This window comes from Pteronotus mesoamericanus, unplaced genomic scaffold (assembly GCF_021234165.1).
Source record: "Pteronotus mesoamericanus isolate MK-2021 breed Mesoamerican mustached bat unplaced genomic scaffold, CSHL_Meso_final scaffold_651, whole genome shotgun sequence".
NCBI lineage: Eukaryota > Metazoa > Chordata > Mammalia > Chiroptera > Mormoopidae > Pteronotus > Pteronotus mesoamericanus.
The window spans coordinates 33,490,675-33,517,191 of NW_026555325.1; the positions used below are offsets into that span (position 1 = coordinate 33,490,675).

Sequence of the window (26,517 nt, forward strand, 5' to 3'; positions counted from 1 at the left end):
GCTCAAAAAATAGGTCTGCTTAGAGCTAAAGATAGAGGTCTCAGCATCACATAGATGAAAGCTGGGGACTTTTCCCTGGAAGAGAAATCAGAACAAATTGAGGATGGAGCTGAAGGCAGACTGTTGAGGTGCAGCACAATTTAGGAGGTGAACAAAAGAATGACAGACCGAAAAAGGCGCTGAGAGGAAATGTTTAGGAAGCTGGGAGGGAGAGCCAGGAGGCTGGGAGCCTCCGTCACTGCTCGTTGGTATTAGGCTGCGGGAAGTGAGTTTCAAAAATGTTACCATCTTTGCCTCTCTTCTTGGGCACTTTGGTGCAGGTCCTCACACTACCAATAATGGCTCAACAGGCAGCCTTGAACCAGCTGTGTCAAAATTTTCATATGCTCCATTTGGAATCTGGCAGAGTTCTTTCTCATATCTCGTAACTCTTGGACAATATATAATCCATTTTAATGTGATGTGTAGATTCTAAGGGCAACATCATTTAAATCTAAAAATTGACCAGTATGAAAAAAAATCTTAAAAAATTAAAAGGATCAATTAAACCCCCCCCAAAAGAGTTGATCAATATGGATTTCATGCTGATATTATGTAAAAGCACTCTTCCTAAACTCAGAGATCTGCTCCCAAAATTCCAAATTTGAATCTGTTAAGATTTTAGTGCTAAATTCTAACCCATTTAGGAGCTGAGTTTTCTTCCTCCTTCCATAAGAGCCCATCCTGTGGGGGTGAGAATGAGACTTGGAGACTGTTTGCTCTGTCGCCAGGCTTCTAGGAGGGTCCATGCTATCGGCAGCTGAGGTCAAGTAGGGAGAACAGCAGGGCGGCTCCTGGGCTGAAGAGCCATAATCCTATTATGCCTTCCTTGAGACTTTCACCTTAGCTGCCTGTCGTAGCAGATGGACTGAGGTGACTCAATTGACTCTTAAATCCCTACGGATCCTCACTGCAAAATCCCATGTCTAAGTCAAGTGGTAGATTAGACCCCTTGCTAAGAAGGCCTGGCTCCTTCAGCGCCCTGTGCCCATAGCTTTTCCTTTGGTACGTTTTGGGTCCCATGCTTTCTGAGTTCTACCATTAAGTACTGGATTGATGCAATGGGATCCTTGGCAGGAGGTAAACCTGGCTGGCAAATCCCTAGGTCATGGACTCAGTACCTGTCTTCATATAGTCAAAGTAAGGAAGTATATTCTCCATTGATGTTGTAAGAGAGGGATATCATATTCTTTTGTTCATATTAAAGCTGTCCTTGGGAAGGTTATATGCAAGGTGTGTGAAGAGTTTTCCTCCCCCAGTTAGCCGCAGTTAATCTGTCATCTACCCCATATTATAAATGGTTGCAAAATTATTTAATCCAATTAACTATTTTAGAATATTTGCAATTCAGTTTTGATTGCTCAGAGTACTTATCTATAATTGACTAAATTTCAGATGTAATTTGCTGGCCCAAATGTTGTACTTTGTCAGTTTAACTTGTTATGCAAAGGTTTGAAGTTTGAACATCATTCTGCTGGGTATTTTTTCCCACTTACACAAGTAAAAATGCAGGTGCCTTCACATTCACTGCTTCCTTTAGCTCTCACATCTGTCCCAGGAAGGCATGTTCCCAATTTACAGATGGGACTGGGACTCTGATGTCACACAACTAGTGAGGGCTGAACTACGGTTGAAACCTCATCTTCAGACTCGAAGTCCGGTGCTGTGTTTAGTATACCAACGCTCCCTGAAGTTATTTGACCAAGGAACACTTTTTTTTAATTATATTTTATTGATTATGCTCTTACAGTTTCCCAATTTTTTCCCCTTTGCCCCACTCCACCCAGCACCCCCCCCCCAACTCTCGCAGGCAATCCCCGCACCATTGTTCGCATCCATGGGTCATGTGTAGAGGCTCTTTGGCTACTCTGCTTCCAATACTGTACTTTACATCCCCGTGGCTATTCTGTAACAGCCTATTTGCACTCCTTAATCCCCTCACCTCTTCACCCAGTCCCCCGCATCCCCTCCTTTCTGGCACCCATCAAAACGCTCTCCATATCCATGATTCTGTCTCTGTTCTTGTCTCCTTAGTTTTTTAGATTCAGTCGTTGATAGATATGTATTTATTATCATTTTATTATTCACAGTATTGATCTTCTTTTTCTTAAGTACGTCCCTTTAACATTTCATATAATAATGGTTTGGTGATGATGAGTTTCTTTAGTTTTTTCTTGTCTGGGCAGCTCTTTATCTGCCCTTCATTTCTAAATGATACCTTTGCTAGATAGAGCAACCTTGGCTACAGGTTCCTGCTTTGTATGACTTGAATATTTCTTGCCATTCCGTTCTAGTCTGCAAAGTTTCTTTTGAGGGATCAGCTACAGTCTTATGGGAATTCCCCTGCAGGCAACTAACTGCTTTTCTCTTGCTGCTTTTAAGATTCTCTCTTTTTCTTTAACCTTTGGCATTTTAATTATGTTGTGTCTTAGTGTGATCCTCTTTGCATCTCTTCTTTCTGGACTTGTATGTCTATTTCCTTCACCAAATTAGGGAAGTTTTCTTTCATTATTTTTTCAAATGTATTTTCAGTTTATTGTTCTTTCTCTTTTTCTTCAGGCACCCCTATGATGCGAATGTTGGAACACTTGAAATTGTCCCACAGGCTGCTTACACATGCTTGTTTTTGGCTTCCTTATGTTCCAAATCACTGATTTGATTCTTAGCTTCATCCACTCTACTGTTGTTTCCCTACAAATTCTTCTTTATTTCAATTAGTGAATCCTCAATTTCTGACCGGATTTTTCTTATGCTGTTGAGGTTCTCACTAAGTTCCTTGAACATCTTTATAACCAGTGTTTTAAACTCTGCATCTGATAAATTGCTTATTTCTTTTTTGTTTAGTTCCTTTCCTGGAGTATTGATCTGCTCTTTCATTTGGGCCATGGTTCTTTATCTCCTCATTTTGGCAGCCTCCCTGTGTTTATTTCTATGTAGTAGGTAAAGCTGCTTTGACTCCATGTCTTGGCTTGGTAGTGTGGCCTAATGTAGTAGGTGTAGCTGGATACTCGAGTTACTCCCTTCCTGTGGACTGAGTACACCTCCTCTTGTAGCTGAGTCTTAATTGCTGTTGAAGGGTCAATGAGAGGGATTTACCTTGACGATTCAGCTGCAAGGACTGGCTGTGGCCACTTACCACCAACCTCCACCCTCTGTGGAGGATCAGCTGTGCAGAGGCAGGGTGGTGGTGCTCTGATGTGGTCTGTAGCTGTCCACTGGGTGGGTTGGCCTTAGGGTTTCCTGGGTGGTGCAGACCAAGGTCAGCCCCCACCTGCGTTTTGCTCAGGGCACCCTGCCTGAGCTGTAAAGCAATGTGAGATGGCTGCTACTTGTGCTGGGCTTGGAGATTCCCAGGTGAAGCCAAGCTGTGACTCTAATCTGGCTGCTGCTAGAACTCACTGAAGCCAGCTGTTGCTTGTTTGGTAGGATTTAGGAGCCAAAAACAGCCATTCTTATGGAAAAGCAGTTTGGGTAGGCCCTGTAAATTAGGTGGCTTAGAACCTCTATGGATCTCCAAGGCTGGCTACTGCTAATGCTGGGCCTGAGGCCACTTAACAAGAGGTACATGGGCTGGGTGATCACCGAAGCTGGCTTGTTTGAGAGGATTTAGGAAGTTGTGAAACATGAGCCAACACCAGGCATTCATATGTAAAAGAAGTTTGGATGGACCCTTAAGTTGAATGGGACAGAGTCTCAGGGGATCTCCAGGGCAAAGCAAACAGTGTTAACCAGATTGATGAAGTCTTCAGATATGATACCAGTCTTCCTGCTTTGTGGCTTTGTGCAGGGAGGGTTCAGAAAAGAACATTGACCTGTATCTGCCTTTCTGCCTGGGAGAAAGCTGTCCCCCAGCTCTTGCCTTGATGCCAGACACTTCAGTTTCTCCTTGTATGCCACTCCCTGGTGACTTTCAAGCTGCTACCCTGGTTCTGGAGCTCGGAGGGAGTGAGTCTGAGTCAGTCTGTGTGTGAATTCTTTAAGAGGAACTGCTTAGGATTCCAGAAGTTTCTTCTACTGACTCAATGCCTGCTGATTTTTGCAGCCAGAAGTTATGGGGACTTATCTTCCTGGCACTGGAACCCTGGGCTGGGGCCTGATGTGGATCTGGGACTCCTGACTCCCAAGATATCCTCCTGAATTTTCATCTGCCACATGTGATGTGGGACCAGCTTATTCCGTGTTCTACCTCTCCAATGGGTCTGAATGGATTTGGTTTCTTTAATTCCATAGTTGTTGGACTTCCACTTGACTTGATTTCTGATGGCTCTGAGTGATGGTTGTTCTATATTTTAGTTGCCATTTTGATGTGGTTGTGCGAGGAGGTAAGCCGTGTTTACCTATGCTGCCATCTTGACCGGATGTCCCAAGAAACATTTTATAAAAATACAATGTAATTAAGGCTGGAATGGCATCCTTAATTTAAAGTTTAAGTGTTTAGTATATAGTAACATTAAATAATACCATAAATTATTAATTTTGTTTGTTTTTTAACTTTATTTTTATTGTGAAGACCATTACAGAGATCCCCATTTTCTTCCCACCTTTGTCTACCTTCACCCAGCTCTTGCTCCCCCTTCCCTCTGGCCTTTACCACACTGTCGTCTGTGTCTCTGGGTTATACATATATGTCCTTTGTCTAATCCCTTCGCCTTCTTTCATCCAGTGCTCCCCACCCCTCTCCCCTCTGACAGTTGTCAGTCTCTTCCATGTATCCATGCTTCTGTTTCTATTTTTCATCATTTTGTTCATTAGATTCTCTATATAAGTGACATCATATGGTAATACTATAAATTATTGAAATTTTAGGACAAAATACATAAAATAGACTCATGATTATATAATAGGTAAAACACATGATTGTAGAAGTTAGTTGTAGAAGAGAGCAAATGCTGCCTGTGGAGATAGACTTCCTGGCACTCTCAGAATTAATAACCAATTTTTTAAAAAATTCCAGAGTAATTATAGACATGAAAGATGATTAGGAATCCACCCTGTCCTCCCATACCAAAATGTCCATAACATCCACATACCCTACCCTGAAAGGCAGATTATTGGATACTAGTTATATAAGTTATAGGGGAAGAAAGTTAACTAGTACACTAATTAACACCTCATGGAACAGTGGTCATCCATGACACAGAGATTAGGAAATGTAAGTATATACCTCTCTCCCTTTTCTTTCTAGTCCCAACTATTACTGTTTGCCTTCTGCCCATCTCATGCCCTCAACTACTCAGGGATAGGCGAGAAAATACTGAGTCTCTATACGTCCTTTATTCAAGTCCTGTGGTAGAAGCATATTACATAACCTGAAGCATAGTGACAGCCTCATTATTATTCTGTTAGGCTAAGATGTCACACAGGATCCCAAGGAATTTGGATCAGTCACCCTGTTGATTAAATAAATTGTTTCTAGTTGTGTTAAAAGATAAGTTTTGTTGTTATGGACTGAGAAGATAATGAAAAGCCATTTTTAAGAGCAACCATCTACAAAGTCAGAGATTGAGTAGCCAACTATATACAATGTGAGTGGAGATGGTTCTCCCCCTGAGATGGAAAGGAAGGGAGACTGTGTACATTCTTCCGCTGAGAACACACTCATTTCAAAAATTCCTTTGGCACAAAGGCACAGTCTCGCCCTCTGCCAACATCTCTTTATAGAAGTTATTTCTAAGAAATCTGTCAACACATTACTGACTCTTGAATCCATTTGTGCATTTCAAATTTTAGTGATGACTTTTTTATAATTATTTCCTTGTTACTTTTTTCTTTGTAGACCTGGCCAGAGGACTATGGATGACCTAGAGATTATCTATGAGGAGCTCCTTCACATTAAAGCCTTATCCCATCTTTCTACCACCGTAAGTTGTTCATTACTAAGCATGGCTGGGGGACTTTGAGTTAAATGCACTGTTAGAACAGGAGGAGTCTGTTATGGAATGAAGGGCAGGAATGTCTGAATTCTACTTCATAAATCATCCCTAGTCTTTCTCATGAGATGCTAAGTAAGTTATACCCAAGAACTATCAATATAACAGGATCACATATTGTCATATCATTAGTAGTTGCCACGTGCCCTAATACCCAACACAGTATGATGTGAGTAGGATTGAACATCTGCTTTATCTTTCCTCATCTGAACCTTGGAACCTGCACTTAGACAAAAAAACCGGGCCTTAAAAAAGGGCTCTGAGACCCTTCCATGAAATACAGAGACGAAGAGAAATCAAGATGATCTGTCCTGGCCCAAGTGGCCAGCTTTGCCCAGATTTGCTGCCCTATTGAAAAATGAAGGAGAAGATTCAAGAGAGCATTACTTCAGATGTGTTAGAGCACAACAGCAGTTCCTAGCAGTGAAAAATTGTCCAGTGGCTGTATCTGACTCTAAACTTTTACATGGTTAGGATATTTAGGAAAGTAGTGGACAAAAATTTGGCCTCTGAATAGGAACAGAAACACCTCCTCCCACAGAAGGAACATAGGAACAGGATTTCCAGGCAACACACATCTCCTAATATGCTGATAATTCAATAATAATAATAAAGAGTTGTTTCAGTGTTCACGGATTCTATACCAAGGCCCCTCGGCAACATCTGCATTCCTAATTTGCCTTGTATGAGTTAGCTACTACGCTGTCATGTGGTAGCAGTCTCTGAGGTCCCTGTCTGCAGGAAGGGTTCAGGTCTCTGCAGAGAGCAGCGAGGCATTTGTCAGAGCCCCAAGCAGAGGGCTCCAAACCCTTCCCCCTTCAACCAACAGAGCTGCCTTCACACTTCTCCCCACTGCACTGCTGGGGGTCCAGATGCTTGCTCACCTACGTGGAGGAACTGGGGGTTATGGTCCGGCCCAGCTGCCCTTCTCAGCCAGCACTGTCCTGTCATTGTCATTTAATCCTTCAGGGGAGGGAGGGAGGTCTAGTGCCTGGGAGCCTTGCTGGGGGAGCCCCAGCAAATGTAAGCACCGTGGGTTCCCACTGCAGAGGAGGCAAGGGAAGACCCCTTTCCCTACCTATACGCCAGGTCCCCAGCGTTCTCCTGTTCTGACTTCCCCAGTCCTGATGGAACTGAGTGGATTGTGAATAGTCTCCTCTTCTCCCTCAAACCACAGATACCCAGGCACTGTGGGAAAGTCACAGGTTACTTGGTTCTTAGGGAGACTGAGCCATGATTTGGGACCATAATTTGGAATTTAAGATTGTTGTTTTTTTTCTTAGCTATCTTGGAATATAAATCCGCTCATACATTGAATCTTAATTATTCAACTTCAGCTCATTGAATTTTCCAACATGTTCACAGTGATGCATTAGGTATGCAGGGAAGAGCCTCTAAGAGCAACACAGCCATAGGATATTGTAGACCCTCTCACCTTCTCACCCAAGACAAAAGATAGGCAGTGAAATCGGCTCCTGCAGATAGATGAAACCACTTTTCAAACGGTCTCTTGGTCTTGTATGAGTTAGCTTAAGAAAGAGCCTTTGTAAGAGTTTTAAGAATATAGTGGCAAATCCAGTGAAAGTGGGTCTAGACGCCACTAAGAGCAAGCAGAGATGGAGGTGACTGGTAGGGAAGAAGGGTACCAGTAAGCTGCTCAAAAAGGAAACCTGTCCCGCCCCTCCCCAACATCTGGCCTTTCCACATTCCTTCTCTTTTTCTCCTAGGTGAAACGGGAGTTAGCAGGTGTTCTCATTTTTGAGTCTCATGCCAAAGGAGGCACTGTCTGTAAGTAAAAGCTGCCATCGGACATTGCACCTGCTTGACCCCCTCGCAAGCATGTGTCACGGGAGCCTGGCTACAAGTCCTCCCCTTTTTCAGGCCTGGGGCAGGCTTGGCAAGATGTCCCGTGGTACTTTTGTTGCTCTGGACCTGCGATCGTTCCCAGCGAGTGTCCATTTTTCTGCAGCACAGTGGTTTCCTGGGACCACCGTGGGAGCAGTTGCCAATCTGTGTCTCTGCTCAGCCCGTTCCACTACCCCCACCCACCCCCACCCCGCCCCCTCTGGAGGCAGCGTTTAAGGAGGGTGGGATGAAACTGCTCTGCGGGCAGGACCTTTTCACAGTGACATTACTCCAGTTGGCAGTTTTAGAAGAAGTAATCCATCTCTTGAAATTGTTAGTTAGAATGATAAACGATCCTGTTTTCTTTTTCTTCTCTCACTTCCACTGTCAGCTCCAAGCCTGAAAGAATTTCTTTGACCCAAATATTTACACAGTACTAATATTTAGGATCTCTCCAGAATCCAGATTGTAACTTACTTCTATGATTATATTTGGAAGCAAAAAGTGAAATTTGGTATCAATAAAGGTGCATAAAATTATTCAGGCTAGCATTTTCCACTAATTTGCAACGTCCTTTTTGAAAAGTAGGGTTAGTGGTCTACTGAGGTCAGGAAATGCCACCTTCTCTAATGTCTCCGGGAGAATTGTACACATCACCATGCTAAGGCTCTCAGAAGTTCTGCAACAAAGGGAAACGCTCACTCCCTTTAGACCTGCATTTCCTAAACCTAGTGAAACATAGAACACTTGTTTAATGCATACCTACTAATGTTTCAGGAGACATTCTTTGAAAAGTCTTTCTTCAGACTGAGTTATGTTAGTGAAATAAGCAGGGGGCAAAAATTGTAAATGCAAAAAGAGTTATAAAAATTACAGTTCAAAATGTTTTTCAGTCGTCAAAAATGGTATCTCTAACACTGATATTTATTTTAGTAAAAATGGCCTTTCTTGACATTTTTAAAGGTTTGCTTTAGTACTTCATTTTTTTATCACTGGTGATTTACAACTTGTCTTTTATTCTTTTCATGCAAACTTACTGATTGTTTTGATTTTATTATGAAATATTTAAATATTTCAAACAAATAATAGAGGTTATTACAAGCACCTTTTTAATCTTTATTAAACACTAACACGCAATATTTTTTTCATGTTTTCTAAAGAATGAAATTACAGATACAGTTGTTTCCTCCTTTGTCTTATTCTTCTCTTTCCTTCCCCAAGGTGACTTCTATATGTAGCAGGTATCATTCCAACCCATTAAAAAAAATATGTAGACATACATATCCATAAACATAAGTAGCACTGGTTTGCTACTTATTTCACATTTCTGGTCAGATTACTTTTAAAAACTTTTTTATAACATGATAAGTTTTGGTGAATTGTGGGTGAAAGTGTGTTGCCTGACAAAAAGGACCTTTCAGGGAGTAGAAAGCAGAACAGTGTTTCTGTTCCTGCTATGTTCCATAGAAAAAGAAATAATATTCCACCTGAATAAGTTAGTATTTGCCAGTATTTTTTTCCTTCTGGAATAAATGTGTAATTCTGGGAACTTAAAAATGATGATTTGATAAGCTGTAATTTATATTGATGTGCTTCTATTCTTGTAAGTCTTTTCATCTTTTTGTGTCTAGTGTTTAACCAGGGAGAAGAAGGTACCTCCTGGTACATTATTCTAAAAGGATCAGTGAATGTAGTCATTTATGGCAAGGTATATATATGTTTTTCTTTTTGAATCTTTATTATGCTCCATTTACTAGTATGGCTCTAAGTATGAACAATGCAGTGCTACAATTAAACTTGCAACAACATTGTAACTCAATGTAGAAAAGTCACTATAGCATCTCTAATCATAAATTATCTAAATTATTATACTCAGAGTACTATTGAACTTTCTGGGGCACATCTCCTTATAGATTATATACATTTAAGTTATTCCATAGCCCATATTACTCAATGAAAGAAAAATTAAACATTATAATTTAATTATCTAACTCCTCCGTGGCATCCCTGAGTACAGCCCATTTATACATACAGTGTGTTAAGGGAGAGGGGTTCTTGTGGTGGGAGGCTGGTGGGTGTTGGCTCTGTTTCAGGATCATCTTCATCGGAATGTTTGCTCTCTTCAGGGTGTGGTCTGCACCCTGCACGAAGGAGATGATTTTGGCAAGTTGGCACTAGTGAACGATGCCCCCAGAGCCGCCTCGATCGTCTTGCGAGAAGATAATTGCCATTTCTTAAGAGTAGACAAGGAGGACTTCAACCGGATACTGCGGGTGAGTCCAAGGCACACTGTGGCTGAGGGGCATCCCATTTTTCCTTTTTGCCAGATTAACAGAAGATCTGAGTGTCATGTGACTGAGCAGCACTGTAATGAAGGAAGGCCCTAGGAACAAAAGCCTAGGTCCCAGGCCTGGGGTGTGCAGCGTGCTGGTGCCCTCGGGGGTCCAGAGGGGATGTCGGGGAAGCTGCAAGTGCAGCATGCTATGCTTGGCCAGTTCGTGAGACAAGCAGCTCTGCTCATGCCTTGACCAGTCCCTGAGAACTGAAGACATAGGGGGACTGCTTTGGCAAATGTCAAAGAGTGATGTTTCTCTTTGCAGTCCTAGGCTTCCACTTTCGTGTCCTTCCTCTCTCATGTCTTTCTCTATCCTCAACCTTCCTAGTCTCCACCTCCAAACTCTTGCGAACCTGAACCTTTCTTCAACATCACATACTCTCTTGATTTATTGAGTGATGGACATTTTAGGGGGAATTGGTGTTAATCATGGTTACTCTAATCAAGCATTTTTATTTCAAGAGCTTGATGTCAAATTGATTCACACTAACAGAATTTTGGACTTTGGCAAGTAGGGGACGAATAATTGCATTTAAAGTTGGCTCTGCAGATGGGCCTACTTTAATCTTGGTAAATCATTTGTGAGAATGGGTGATTTTTAGAAGAAGTGGTTCCTGGGCTTTCCCCACCATGCAGGCCCAGTCCCTTGGGAGGAACAACCCAGCGTTAGCCAATAGAGGCCTGATGATGGGCTGTTGGGGGTGAGGACAGTGTCCCGTCTTCCCTGGGCTCTCAGGTGGCTCATTCTCCACCCCCAGCCCTGCCCCCGCCGCAGCCTGAGTTCACCCAGAGGCACTGTTCCTTCCAGGATCACTTTGCTCTGTTCTCTCCCTGCCGGCTGACAGAACACTCTCTTCTCTACCTCTCCCACCCTTAGCATCTCCGTGCACACTACCTGAAGGCCCAAAATGCAGCTTCTATGCTTTCTGGTACATTTGACATTATTTAGGGATCATTTACAATGTCACTCTCCATTCCTTATGTACAGACACCTACCACTACACAGCCTTAAATATTTGCCTTTGGTGGCAAAATTTTTGACATCAAAATTTGTCTTAGGAATGTATTCTCTTAAGGCAAAGAAAGTTCAATTAAAAACTATACCGTGGAATGCATACCATTGAACAATACAAGAAATACCACATGGAATTTGCCTTGGTTCTTATCTACTCTCTTCTAAAATGGGGACCAAAAGATGAGAAAAAGCACATTATATTTTTTAAATTAATTATTTAAAATGACATTGAAACTTAGAGGTAAACTTTAACTCTTTCAGGTTTGCACATATGAACTTTACATTTAGCAAAAAAAAACAAACCAAAACTCTTTGAAAGAATCACATTAGAACCATGATCATTGATGTGATTTATAAAATTATTCAAAATATCTGAAAAATGTTTTTTAACACATTACAAACTGATTTTGTTTTTTTTAAAGTAAATAGTCTTTCAATTAGAGAGAAAAAGTGTAACTCCTAAGAAAACTAAATACCCTTGGAAGAAAATTAGAACGGAAGAACTTCGTTGAAGCTGAGTGCTATTTGCCGCATATTTTATAAAGAATAAATGCTTTGCTCCCTTATCTTCCTGCCAACCATCCTCTTGCAAGGGCTCCTCAGAGCACAGCCACACTCCTCCTCACTCTGCTGATTTTCTGAATCTGGAGTAAAAGTAGAGCTTTAAAACCACATGCCTAAACCTCATCTGCTCCTCTCTCTGACCATTCCAGCCCTTGACTTTGAAAATGACTTAATTTGTAGACACAACAATTAGCATCACAAGCACCAAATGAGTTTCTGAAGCATTTGAAATTTTTTTCATTGTCTGAGAAAATGGCAGCATCTGTATGTGGTATAATTTGTATTTGCAGGACGTTGAGGCGAATACAGTCAGACTTAAAGAACATGACCAAGATGTCTTGGTGCTGGAGAAGGTCCCAGCAGGGAACAGGGCTTCTAATCAAGGAAACTCACAGCCTCAGCAAAAGTAGGTTTGCATCCAACATTGCAATTGCCAGACTATGATTAACCTTTTCACATGGTATCATCATTTCTACAATAGCATGTTCTCCTTTTCTGTGGAAGACGGCGGTGTGTGACTTTTTTCTCTCTATTGACTAATCACGCATTTTGTGGAGTATAATGTATCCATTTCTGGCACTGTGTTTAGCTTGGTGCTGCCTAGAGTAATTTGGGGGAGACTATTCCCCTACTCTGAAAATGCTCTCTGGATACAGTGTTCAACTGGAATAGCTTTGGAACAGGAGGCTTTGGACAGAACAATGGAAGCAGGAATGCCAGGCAGCGCAGAGGATGCAGAGGCTCCTAGGCGGTGATTTTCAACAGGTGTGCCCCCAGAATTTTTAAAACATGCAGTACCTGACGATTTAGTCAGGGGCACTGACCTCTTTACCCTTCGATTGTCAAATAAAAAAAATGACAGCAGCCGACACAACAATGGTCGTATGGTGTGAATGAATCAAAATCATACCTATTTTTTTTTTTTTTTTGTCAGATCAGGAGAAAATATTTTTTTGGTGTGCTGCAGAATTTTAATAATTATTTAATGTGTGCCATCAGATCAAAGAGGTTGAAAATCACTGCCCTAGGTGATAAGAGACTTTGGTATTTGAATTTCTTTGGTATGGAGGATTTCTCAAGAAGTGTTTTCATCTTGTTATCAGAATGAGCATCTTTGACAGGAACCCAGGTTTCAAATACGAAGACAGTCTGTTGATTGTAGCCCAGAAGCAGCCATTTGGCTCCATCCGTACTTATTCCTGCAAATGTGAAAAGGGTACTTGCTTCTCAGGTCCCCGTTTAACTTGGGTCTTTACAGTATATGGATTATGTTCAGTTCCATCTTTTGTAGCAATCTCCTACTTGAGACTTTTTCATGGGGCTTTCCTAGTAGCTCCAAGAAATAGAAAATGATAGAATCTCATTTTTTAAAATAAAGATTAATTTTCAGTCTTAGCATGATAAAAACACCAATGCTATAGCTTAAGATATGTCACCAAATAATATGTTGAAAAAGAATGCATCCCAGTAGTTTCTCTTTGTTTGCCATGTGAATGGGGAGTTCCCTTTAATCAGGACGCTCCCCATAACTGGTGAATTTTTATTGTTTAGGCTAAAAGTCTAAGACTCAGACATTTTCATCAGGATAAATCGACATATTTACAAGGAAGGTGGGAAGAAATATAATATTATTGAATAGCCATAGTATATTTTGCATATGTCATGTTATCCCTTATTACAACCCCTTTTCAGCAGATGGAAGAATTTAGGTTCAGAGAATCACGTTACTTGCCCAAGATTACAAAGTTTATAATGATAGAGCTGGGATTCAAGTCCAGCTTCATGGATTTCCGTGCCTTTTCACCTTTCGCCTCGCAGATTACTATAGCAAACCATGTTATCTAAACACTGTATCCTCAACACTACCTAGTAAACATTGCAAACCAATATATTTCAACAGGACCAACATAAAATAGACTATATAAAAAGTAATCTTTCATATATAAATCTATAAGATGACCATCCAGAATTCCTCATTATTTCTTTTCTGTTTTTCACTACTCTCCATTCTTGAAAATGTTCTCATTTCAAAACTCCAGTGTTTTTAACAGCTGTCCTTCCAGAGGAGGATGAGAATTAAGACATTTTTAATGTGAAGGTTGGGACTATCCCCAATGATTTTCCTTCGTGCTCTTCCATATAACTTTACTATAACTAGGCCATGTTATGGCGATAATCTGCATCCTTTAATAATGCTTTAGATGTTTCAGGAAAATTTTGCGACCTGAAAAAGGAAACCTTGGTAATTCTCTTTAACCTTGAAGCATTCGACCAAGATGTCCCCTGGAGGCCCTCTTCCTTCACCTCTTCATTTTGATCTTCATGGCAGAATGATCAAAAGCATTTGCTTGTTACAACATCTTCCGCTCAGAGCGCCTTCCAAATATAGATTTTTTTTTTTTTTATGACATCAAACTAAAGGGAACAGAAAAGGAGAGGCCATGTGCATTAAACTTATTTTAGGCCTGGATCTGATTTCTGTTATATCTCATTTGTGCCCCCTAGACAAATCCAAATACGATTCAAAACCCTGTGCACATCCTCAGCGCACCATTTAAGAACTATTAATGAGTACAAAATAATGCACCATGCAAAGTCAGTTTCCTGAAGAGTAAAAAGCCACTCTCTCGAGCAGTGATTTTCCATGGTGAGCTTTCCCAAGCCAGAGCAGACTTGAAAACGGGAGGCTGTGCAAGTGAATTTTGGCCTGATAGCCTAGGTGGCTTCGATAACATGGCAACAGCCATGTCTACAGAGGGGCTTAAAATTTAGGTACGTTTAGGGCTTCTGTCTCCTCAGAAATTGTCCTTTTTGAGCTTACAGAGGGTCACTGTTAGTGCTGATAGTATTATTTTTCCAATTCATTTTTCCCCTGAGAAATCCAGAATAGTTTCAAAACTGCCTGACTCTGCCCAAGTCACTCAGCTATGAGTGTGATAGTAAAAATGTCAATTCAAGACAGCATTGCTCACGATTTATAAAATTTATGGAGCCCTGAAAACTGTATCATTGTGGTGCCTTCTGCTCTGTGGTTATGTGGTTTTAGTCAGAAAGAAAGAATTTCAAATGACTCTTCCTGTTTTCCGTACTGTGTTGCCTTTACTTAGACCAACCACCCTACTTAACTCCATCCTGTTTGCAGAAAGATGGCCTCTTTCAGGCCTCCCCTCCTCCCCCCGCCCCGCCACCCACCGCTTCTTTTTATTGTTCTTGATACAAATGGAAGTGTCTCTTTTCCTAACATCATTCCCAGACTTGATGTTAGGAAAAGATTTTCTGTCACAGGCTTAAAACCCCACCACTTGGATAATGTAGCCAACCGGGTTCTCCTGCACTTGGACTAAAGTAGCCCCTTCCTGCACTAATCTGAAAAGAGTCACGCCCTGTGGTCTTCAAGTTCCTCATTGAAATGGAGGTTAAGCAGTAGGCGCCTGGCAGTATCCAGCCTGAAACAAAGCACTAACATGATGTTCCAGCCAAACTCTGCTGCAAGGTCACAGAGGGCTGCGCTGGCCAGCAGCTCCCTGGCCCTGCCTCTTCAGAGTTTCCTACAGTGAAAGAATGTCAGCACCCGAACAGCCCTGTGGCACTGAGAAGAGGCAGAGGGTAAGATAGGTAAGGCAACTACGGCAGCTGTACCACTAGAGGGAGCCGTTGGTAGCAAAAGAAAGATCCCCTGGTGTCAGACTGACCAGGTCGGCCCAGGCTACAGAGACCACTTCTCTTAATAAAATGATAGGATACTTGGCTTGCCACCCTGGTCTTTATTCTTTGTGACCAGACATAATATCCTAGCTAAGGAATGTCCAAACAAAGAACACAAGAATGTGAAGCCAACCTTCTATCAGAGTGACACTTTTGACAAGGAATCCAAGTCCAATCTGATGTTATCAGTCATGTAGCCCATTAGCAGTGGCTGCCCAATGCTGAGGTAAATACGTTTTTAATGTAATATATCGATGCACTAATTTAAATAAAACTTTTCAGGAACAAGCAAACAAATGCCCTTCAGAGGGGGTTTTCCTTTGCAGAGCAGACTTCCTGCTCAATATGAACTGCAAGTATCCAGAGGTAGCTCTGCTCAGAAGGTCTTGGAGCACAGAAGGCTGAGCAGCGGCATGAGGGTCATGCTCGTGCTCTGAAGGCAGACCTGGGCTCACAGCGGAGACCTCACATTTACTGACTGTGTGACCGTGGGCCTGATGCCTCCCCTTACAGAGCAGTTCTCCACCTGCAGAATAAAGATAATATTTAACTAGCAGGAGTGAACAGGAGGACATTGTTCAGGGCCCACTGAGTTGTCTGGGGCACAGCAAACATTCGACAGATGTCGAGTGCCCTCTCCAACCTCAATTCCTTATTATGTGGCCAGATGCTGTTCCCTTTCCAGAGCATCTGCTGAGCACTATTAAAGAATTGCGAATTTCAGGAATTACTGAATGAACTCAGCAATTTTCTCCATTTAAGTGTTGCAAGTCATGACTAGCTATGCCCTCTCTTTTTCTCAACTATTCGTTGCCTGTGAGAGGGAAAACCATTGTCTTCTACCTTATTTAGTTTGAGAAAGGGGTCATGCTTTTCAGAGTAAAGTATTTTTTTTTTATTCTCCTTTTTCTTCCCTCGTCTCCAAAGCAGGTTTCCTCAAAAATTTAACTCCTCAGCTTCCTTTTGGTCCTGCGTGCACGCATACATATGTGATGTGTACACACAACAGTTGCTAGTGGTTGCCTTCCAGGTAGACTGCACTTGTTACTTCACTCAACACCAGAGTTGCTTCACGCACTCTCCCTCTCCATTTTCACATGCAGAGGGTCACATGTTGAATTGCCTCCTCTTCCCTGCCTCCGGCATAAGGTTAAGGCCCTGAGATTTAATGTTAGGGATATTCTTGGGATCTTGGGGCACCTCCTCCAAGGTCTCAAACAAGCAAAGAGATAGTATCAATGAGGAGACAAAGAAGTCTGGATTCTCCTAGAAGAGAACCCAGCTTTCTGAACATAAGGGAATTTTATTCTCATGGTTGCTTTCCTTCCCCATCATTTTGCTTTAGGTGAAGTGCCAAGCAGAAAAGCAAAGTCTGAGTTTTGGAAAAGGAGCTCCCATATTAGCTTAATGTATTTTGTCTCTAGTTTTCATTCACTGTCTTATTACTATCTTGACTGTGACTTTGAAATGACCCACATTCAGTTTAAAAAATAAATCCTTCTGTGTTGATTAAAGAGCAGCATGGATGGATCATCTGAAATAATGACTAATCCCCCCAATAATATATATTTGACATTGAAATAAATTATATAAATTTTCTGTTTCTGATTTATTTCTATGCAGGTACTATTGCAGTTTGCTTGTTTGCTCATTGGTGTTTGCTCTTTTCTTCTCCTGTTTTATTCTTAGCATATTTCCAAAGCACATGCCAGTGTACAGTTGGGAAAGACAGAGCATTACAGAAATAGGCAGGGGAATCCAGTGTGGGACTGAAATTTTGCTACAAGTCACCCATATATGGATAACCTAGTTTACTGTCGGTTCCCCTGCCCAGCTCCCCGTGCCTGACCTGAACTGCCCTGGGATCCACATGTTTCTTTTCATTCCCCTTGGAACAGGCTGGAGTTGCTCAGTTCCCAGCCGGCTGCAACTCTCCAAGAAATTTACTTTAGTTCCATATAGGGAAAAGAGTCACATTTTAGTAACTACTGCAATTTGTGTTTTTCCCATTGTCTTCCTATGTGACTTTGGCAGGGTGCATGGTCTCTCTTACTAAAGGACAGTACGGGCCATAAGTTAAGTCAAAATGGTTTCTTTGGACCTTAAAAAAAAAAAAATCTCAGCTATGTGAAGCGTTATTCATTAATGATTTGCCCATTTTTGAAATGCTAATGATGATTTTATTTTATTTTTTTTTAATCCAGGTATACTGTCATGTCGGGAACACCTGAAAAAATTTTAGAGCATTTTCTAGAAACTATACGCCTTGAGCCAGCTTTAAATGAAGCAACAGGTAAATACCTAGAACAGCGTGTGTACATTAAATCCATGCAGAGCACTGTAGGAAAATCCTGAATTCTCAGCTTGTGTAGCCTGAACCGTTTTAGAAGGAGGTTATGTATATTCACATTCCAAGAGCATCCCCTGCTTGGCCCACCCAGGGAGCAATCTTTCTGACCTTCCTTTGCCCCCTCCATTTCTGGCTGTCCCTTGACAATGGCTCAGTCTCATTCATTACCCATTAGGATGAGCCTTCCATAGGTACCTCTTAAGTTATCATTTAAGTTCACCTTTATAAACATCTATTATCCTTTTAATTCTAGCTGCTCCCATAAAGGACCTGCGGCTGCCTACACAAGAGGCACAATCTTGTTCCAGCGGGCGTTAAGATATGGCTGTAGATTCTTGGGCTGCCCCAAAGCATGACTAAACACCACCTGTATTAGTTTGCTAGGGCTGCTGTAACAAAATACCTCAGACTGCATGGCTTAAACTGCAGAAATGTATTGCCTTACAGTACTGGGGTCTAGAAGTCTGAGATCAAGATGTTGGCAGGGCTGGTTCCTTCTGAAGTCTGAGGGGGAATCTGTTGCCTCTCTCCTGGCTTCTGGTGTTTTGCCAGAATCTTTGGTGTTCCTTGGCTCATCAATGAATCACCCCAATTTCTGCCTTCATGTTCACATGTTCTCCCTCTGCCTCCTCACATTGTCTTTCTTCTGTGCATCTGCCCTTGTTTCCAAATTTTCTCTTTTTATGAGGACACCAGTCATATTGGATTAGGGCCCACATTAATGACCACATCTGACCTTGATAACACCTACAAAGACCTTATTTCCAACTAAGGTCATATTGAGGTGTTGGGGATTAGGACTTCAACATGTCTTTTCGCAAGAACACGATTCAACGCATAATACTGCCTTATGGTGAACCAGTTTTACTAACTAAAACACAGAGATGTGAGGGTGAGTGAGGGGAATCTCACCAGTGAAGGGAGTGTTCAGAGTTATGCTTTAATTCCACTTAGGAGCTATCTTGTATGTAACTTTGGAACAGACTACGTTCAATTTTTTAAAAAATAATCCAATGTTACTGGCCTGTCACTCAGAATAAAAGGTTAATATTTTAAGCACACTGAGGTCCATGGAAGAAGATTTCTCACTAAAAGAAGTTCAAAGATTTATCTAAAAAACCTAATGGTAGTTCAAAATCCATTTCCATCAACTTTGCAGTACACTTAAGGTGAGGTTATTATTTTTATATACCTCCTAAAAAGTAGCTTAGCACTGATTTACTTCTTATTTTAGCTCTTCATTCCAGTTTCTCCTTTTATAAGTAGATTATCTGAGATATTCCTTTTTATAGCGAATTAATTGGGGAGTAGTTGTTATAAAACCCAGGATCTCTGGCTCCAGGGCAGTTATTTTTGGTTCAGTATTTGTTGAATATTTTCTTGGGCACGCACTAAGAGGGATGCTCTGGACTAGGCACTGTGAACAAGAAATTGCTCTCCCGTCCTCAGGAAGTTTATAACCTACTAGAGGACAGAAAGGAACATGCTGATAGCGTGAACATAAAGCATAACGTGGTCAGTGCTTTATGAGCCCTGACTAGCTGAGGGGACCAGACAAAGTGTCATGGAGAATGTGGTCTTAGAGGTGGCCCTGATAAAAGGCTGGTGTCTAGTAACTGGAGACTGGGGACACAGCTTTTCATACTGAGGTACAGCATTAGAACTGACACAGAAGAGTTCAAAGGAGATCGGGTAGCTTGGTTTTGCTGGGCTATTGTATACATAGTAGGCAAGGTCTAAGAATTTGACTGCAGATCTTGGAGGATCTTAAATGCAAAGCTAAGCACTGGGGAGTGGCTGAAGGTATCTGAGCAAGGAGAAAGTGGTAAGAAGCCTAGGATAAGAAACTAAAGGGTGCAGTGAAGTGGGAAACCCTTGGCATTTGTAAATTTAAAATACAGTGAGAAACATCAGAGTTAATAGTGAAACTGGTTCCCAGCACAGAAATGGGCACCTCTGGCTGATCAGTACATTTTCTTTTTCTTTTTTAAAGATTTCATTTATTTCTTTTTAGAGAGAGGGGGAAGAGAGAGAGAAAGAGAAGGAGAGGAAAATCAATGTATGTTTGCCTCTCATGCACCCCCTACAGGAGACCTGGCCTGCAACCCAGGCATGTGCCCTGCCTGGGAATCGAACTGGTGACCCTTTGTTTTGTAGTCTGGCGCTCAATCCACTGAGCCACAGCAGCCAGGGCTACATTTTCTTAATTTATAGAAATATGTTTGTTGTGCCTTAGACCTATTACTTTCCTAGACTTTGAACTTCTATGACCAGCATTAGTCATTGAGTGACTTGGGAAATCACTTTCTAGAAGGAAATGATAGTTCTCAACAATATTCAGAAAGAGTTATTTTACATAAGCAGTGAACAAGGAAGCTGTGATGAAATGTGGGTGCTGGGTAGCGGCCATACAAAGTGATTAGGTCCCCACACTTGGAGTCCCCTACTGAAATCTCTGCTTTAACAAAATGTAAACTAATGTATAGCAAAGGCCTCTGGGAGCCTTACAAGCAAGCATCACCCACCCTATCCGCAGAGAATATCTAAAACATATAAAGGAGACGCTAGTTGTTAAACTCTGACAAGCCAAAGTCCTTTTGTACTTAAAAAACCTTCCATACAACCTCTGTCGGGCACCTTCGCTGCATCTCTGGTTCAGTATAAGGGGGCTGAGATGACCGGTACCGTTGAGTGATGACAGGATGACAGCTTGGAGTCACGCTTCCCCCTTATATTTACATGAGTGTATGGTATTATGCGACATGGTAAAGGTGTTTGCTAATGCCACAGTGGTAATGACATTGCAATATGTAAATGCATTCAATCAACACATTATACATCTTAAACTTCCATAACGTTGCATGTCAACTAGATCTTGATTTTTTAAAATGAATATAATGGTTAAACCCTTAATGACTAATTCCAACTTTGCCAATATAAGTTAATTTAAAGCATAGATGTTAATGTTTATCTAATTCACATAGGTGAAATTTTCATGTTTCTCACCCTTTTCTGTTTGAAAAGTTATATCCGTTTCACAAATCTCAGCCAATGTAGTTCGTTTTTTAATTAAAAACCCGCGTATCACCTTGGATGCCAAGTTTCAACAGGTGTATTCCATAGGCTCTTAGGTCTGTCTTCTTCGCAAGCTTCCCCACCGGCGCTGACTGGATGGTGTTGTCCTTGCAATGAAGAACCAGCATGCGTTCAGAATGAAGCAAATGGAGCTTGTCTTTGGGACTTGCCTTATTTCCTTTGCTGTCCTCCTGCTTACCTACCTACAAACAGTTCAAATATAGGACAGCACCATTTTAATTTACTGGAGAGCTTTGTTTTACTTCGGCTGCGGCGCCCGGCCTTAATCTTTTCTGCTTTTTTCCCTGCTCTTGTGTCCCACGAACTCTCTGCTCTTACCACCTCCTTTTGCTATCATTCCATCATCTTCTCATCCCCCATTGCTCCCTCTGGAAATAACAGGTGAAAAAGAGATAAAGAAAAAAGTGATATTGACAAAAGACATACAGTGTAAAGTTGAAAAAGAAATGACCATGGTTTTCAGGACACATGGTACTATCCATGGGTGGCTCTTTAAATACACATACATATGTATGAAGTTCTTTGTATATGCAGTGCTTCTATGTACAGTAAAACGACAATACTCCAAGCCAACATTGGTCAAGAACCAATGAGTACATCCTTTTGCTCTCCGAAAGATTTCTATGAGAACCTAATCTCCTTTTCTGCTTTGCATTTTCTTCCCCCTGCAGATTCAGTTTTAAATGACTTTGTTATGATGCACTGTGTTTTTATGCCAAATACCCAGCTTTGCCCAGCCCTGGTGGCCCAATATCCTTTTGTTGTGAAAAGTCTCTCTTCCCCTGAAGACACCCCCCATGTACACAGCCATTATCCTGTGCCATCCTCTGAAGGTAAGTCACAGCGCAGAGCTGCGCCTGCCCCGCCTAGCTGACACATGTGTGGTTTTCCCCAGCAGAGCCCTCAGCTCTCCTTGGCATGATTCTGCTGTCCCATAAGTTTGAGGCTTTCTTCCTCATTACCTGTGTAAAGAAATGTGAGCCAAGTCACCTCAGGAAGGTAATACTGGTTAGATATATACATACCTGGGCAGTAGGCTAAAGAAATTTAGGGAGTATTTTTAGAGATAGTTCTCTAACCTGGGAGCCGGATTTTGTACCTCCCTCAGGATACCTGGCATGTTGGCTTGCAGCTGCTTGTGTTCCTCCTCTAAGCTAGAGTGTTAATCAGACCACTAACCCATGGGGATAAAGACAAAGTATTATTGTGGGGTGGCTTTTCTTTTACATTTGTCCTAGTCCATCCTCTCCTCCAGATACAGACATTTATTCCTTCATGGCTATTTTTATTGTCATCACATTTACTTGAATAAAAGGTACAAAACTTGAAATTCTAATGGCAGCTCTTCTCGGCAGTTTGAAAGCTGTGTTTGTTTTGGGCAGCTTTTCAGAAGCTGTTGAATTGACCACTTGGTAAACCATGTCTGGCACCGAGGGAGTCTTCAGGAGCTGTAAGTTGAATAAAAGAAGTAAATCTTATTAATGAGTCACATCCTCAAATTTAGGGGCATGCAAAAGTATATTTTCCAATTCTGCTGTATTTTTAAAGCAACAAAAATTTAGAGCTCAAAACACTTTGGCCTTTTGTGAACAGTTAAATATATTGGAGGAGAATAGCTTTCTTTTTTTCTGGGCAATCCAATCAATGTTGGGCATGATTTCCTTTTTCAGAATTATAATTGCCCTACCTGATTCTCATTTTCTTGTTCACCCATCATTCTCTTTGAAATAAATAGCATGCATGAGGATAGGAGATTTGAGTTGAATGCGTTATTCAGAGGGAGCTGCAAGAGTGAGATTTGGATGTTTATTTGCCTGGGAACTATCTAAGTGAAGACAGCTTAATGAGACTAACATATATTATATATTTTTTCTGGCTCATATTCAGTTTTTCTCAAGTCAAATTAGCACATTCAGGATCTCTCTGTGCTCTTTTAACTCCATACATGGTAGTCATTATTAGATCTTTGAGATTTGTTGAAAGGAAAAACAAAAGCCACCATTGAGTTTACACTAATTTTTTTAACAGCACATTGATCAGCTAAAGGCAAACAGAACCAAAAGAAGAGTGAGGGTACAGCGGACCAAGTCATACCATCTTTACAACTGCAGGGCCAGACACTAAGCTTATTATTGTTGGTTGGTTGGTTGTTTGGTTGGTTTTTTAAATTCTGATTTGTTCATTTATTAGTTTGTTCTCCTTCAGAGCAGCGGGAGAACACTTGTTATCACTGACCTCTGTTTTTAAAATAAAAACTCCTAGAGTGAGGTCCTTGCTATCCCAGGTAGGGAGGAGGAGACAGGGAAGTGAACAATAGACTCGAGAAGTCTGCATATCTAATCTTAATTCTTTTCTCAATAGAAGGAGGGAGCCCAAGGTAGCTGGGCGTCAGCTATACCACCTGGTGCGCTCAGACCACCTTCCTCACACCTGGTCCTGGAGGAACCTAGATTCTCTTCCTTGTTCTATTTGCAATCAATTCTCTATGCACCAGGCACCATGCTAAAAGCATTGACCTGTATTATACCACTTATCCTTACAGGAGTCTATTGGGTTAATATTAGCTTTATTCCACGAATGAGAATTTTGAAGGTCAAAAAAATGGAGTGACATGCCCAAGGCAAGTGACAGAGCCATGACTCACCCAGGTCCTAGAATTCCAAGCCTGGGGTGTGGCAGGTTTTTTTCCTTCAGAAATTTTTTTAAAAGCTTATCCTTTAATTACCAAGTAAGAACATTTCTTGACAATGTATTGTACAATTGAGGTGGTTAAAACCAAAGTAGACCTAACTTCTTGAAAAAAAATAAATGAAATGCCCAATAGAACATCCTGCAGTGATGGAATGCTCCGTATCTTTGCTAGCCCAGGAGCCACTAGCCTTGAAATTGTATTGAGCAGAAAGGAAAAAGGACTCATGGGCATGGACAGCAGTGTGGTGATTGCTGGGGGGAGGGGGTGGAAGGGCACTAAATGGTCATGGAAAAATACAACAAAGATTAAATTAAAAATTTTAAAAAATTGGCTATTATGACAGATAACTGAATTTTTAACTGTATGTAAATTTCATTAATTTAAATAGCCATATGTGGCTACCACATTGGACAGCCTAAGTCTGGTCCTTAGGTACTGAGAATAAGAGCCTCACATAAGAATTACTGTCTTGTGATGCCCAGGGAGGGAGTGCCAGGGAGGCCAAGAGCTCATCCTGCTGCATGCAAGCCAACGGAAAAGGCTCTATCCCTGACGGTCCTCTGTGTCTGCGTGCTTCTATATTATGCTAAGGACTCAATTTTTAGTCCCTTTCCCTCCAGGCAGATGTTATATAGGCTCCTTATATAAGCTACTCTTTTTTGGTTCTAAGGAACATAAAGCAACTGTGACTAACCTAAGCAGTAAAGGAATTTATAAAGAGTATGGGGTAACTTGGAGAATTGAAGGAATTTTGGAAGAGCTCAGGCCTTAGAAAGGGGCCTTGGGGCAGCAACTATTGGGGTAAATCTGCTCCTGGCATCCTGGGCCCTCCGCTCCTTCCCATGCCTCTGGGAAGAGGGGTCCAGCTTGGGTCCCTGCTAACACCTTGGTCAAGGGAAGGCAAAGCAGTTCATTGGGCAGAGACTGCCTATAAAGAAGAACAGAGGAAGTGGGGAAGTAGATGATGGGCAGGTACAAACAATATACACATCAGCTGCGTAACATCACATGCACAAATGACAGGGAGATAGAATGTAAAATTGAACAAGTGGGTTAACCCCCATGTTTTTAACATGGAATGTAAGGATATTAAAATACTTAACCACATTCTATTAAAGCACCCACGATAAAGTGAGTTGCTCTGGCTGAGTGTTTTCAAAGTACTTAATATGTGACTTTTCACAGCAGCCCTATGAAGAAGTTGGTATTTCAACTCCTCTTTTTCCAAATCAATAAACTAGGATAATGAAAAATTATGATTTGCTCAGAGAAAGGTAATTACTAGTGCAGAAAAGATTTAAGACCTGAGCCACTGACACCTACTTCTGTCCTTAATCCACATTGTATGTCTCCTCCAATTTCGCTTTTAGCAGGAGGAAGGTAGTAGAACTGTTTAACATTAATATTTCAGACCTTTTATGTGCTAATGAGAGAGACTCTCTATTCATTAGAAACGCTTGGGACATGATGTGGCCTGATGAATACAAGTGCTTTATAATAAGTTTTTTAAATTATATTTGTTCAGTTTCTGTACTTTTCATCTCCAGGTTTTAAAATCTTCTTTAAATTTGCACTTAAAATTCAGTTCAATCTTTTATTAGTCTTTAAAAAAAATTAAAGCTACCTATTACCTTACCAGATATTACTATTGTTAACATGTTAGTATGTATCCTGCCAGTCTTTTTTTTAAACATATAGATTTTTTAAAATATAAGAACGCAATCATACTGCAAATAATTGTGTATGCTCTGTCACAAAACAATCTTTTTTTGCAATTAAATACTTTACCATTTTTCTAAATATAGGTAACTTTGTCATCCTTCAAGATAAAACATTCTTACTGTAAAAGAAAATCAATTTACAGAAAAAAAGAAGAGCGTAAAATTCATGTGGTACCTCACCACTGTTTTATGAAAACCTTCCAAGAATTTTACATAATTTCATATTAGTGAGATCATGTTACATGTGGGTTTCTTTGTAATATATTTTTTCCTATTAATGGTATGTTGTGGAGGTCTTTTCAAACCGATATGTATAAATAAAACAACATCATTTTTTTTTCAGATAATTCCACGAACAGTTATTGATCACTTAAAATGTGTCATACAGTGCTGGCAACAAGGTGACAAAGATACATGAGAAAAACATGTTATCATTTTTAATGACTCAGATATTACATGACAGACATGTAACAATTTATTTTCTTAGTCTCTTCCTATTGGGTATTTAGATTATTTCCACATTTTTTCCAGTTAACAAATATAATGGGATGAATATTTTCTCTTACTATCCGAATTTCTTTTGACTTAGTATCCAACACAAATTCTATGCATTTGGCATGGAAAAAAATTGTTAGGTCCATGAATTAAAAAGAAAGAATATAGATATATCATTAAGTTTTAGCTGAAACCATTTATATATATATTATATCCCTTATATAGAAATAAAACAAACACAAAAGTTCTCCATCACTGATTATACTGTGAAATTGAACTGGAGATGTTCTCTTTAGGAGTTGTCTTGGTTTCTCCAAAAGGAACATTTTTCAAAATTTGCTTTTCTTGTTGATGAAATATTTACAAAACAGTATCAGGTTCTTATTTTCTAGAATGAAGCCAAATTTTTAGGATTATTTTATAGATTTCTAGGGAAAATTATCATCTTAAATTTTGTTGAAGCTTAATTTTTAACCCTTGTAGTCTCCATTTGGTTCAGAAAAGGATTTGTTCATATGTTACTATCGGAGAAGTTTACTTGTGCAGATACGCAATTTAAGAGTTTATTTCCAATGAGGAAGGAAGATTTGATTTGATGATAAGAACATGATGTGCTCTTTGAAAACAAATAACTATATATCAAATATTGTACCAAGTCTATCTTTTATATAAATTTTTTCTGCCTCCTATCAACACTGTGAGATGTGTACTCTTTTTACAATAAGAAATG

The 26,517-nt window shown here is 40.7% G+C and overlaps 1 protein-coding gene across 8 annotated transcripts in view; it reads left to right on the forward strand.

Moving 5' to 3' along the window:
* RAPGEF4 (Rap guanine nucleotide exchange factor 4) overlaps positions 1–26,517 on the forward strand; it is a 281,411-nt gene that overhangs the window by 211,882 nt on the left and 43,012 nt on the right. For all 8 annotated transcript variants that reach the window (XM_054562621.1, XM_054562622.1, XM_054562623.1 and 5 more), the window contains 7 exons: positions 5,816–5,900; positions 7,697–7,757; positions 9,446–9,522; positions 9,941–10,087; positions 12,019–12,134; positions 17,638–17,726; positions 21,551–21,629. In XM_054562621.1, coding sequence (XP_054418596.1) covers positions 5,816–5,900; positions 7,697–7,757; positions 9,446–9,522; positions 9,941–10,087; positions 12,019–12,134; positions 17,638–17,726; positions 21,551–21,629 — 654 coding nt within the window. The remainder of the gene's footprint in view (positions 1–5,815; positions 5,901–7,696; positions 7,758–9,445; positions 9,523–9,940; positions 10,088–12,018; positions 12,135–17,637; positions 17,727–21,550; positions 21,630–26,517) is intronic.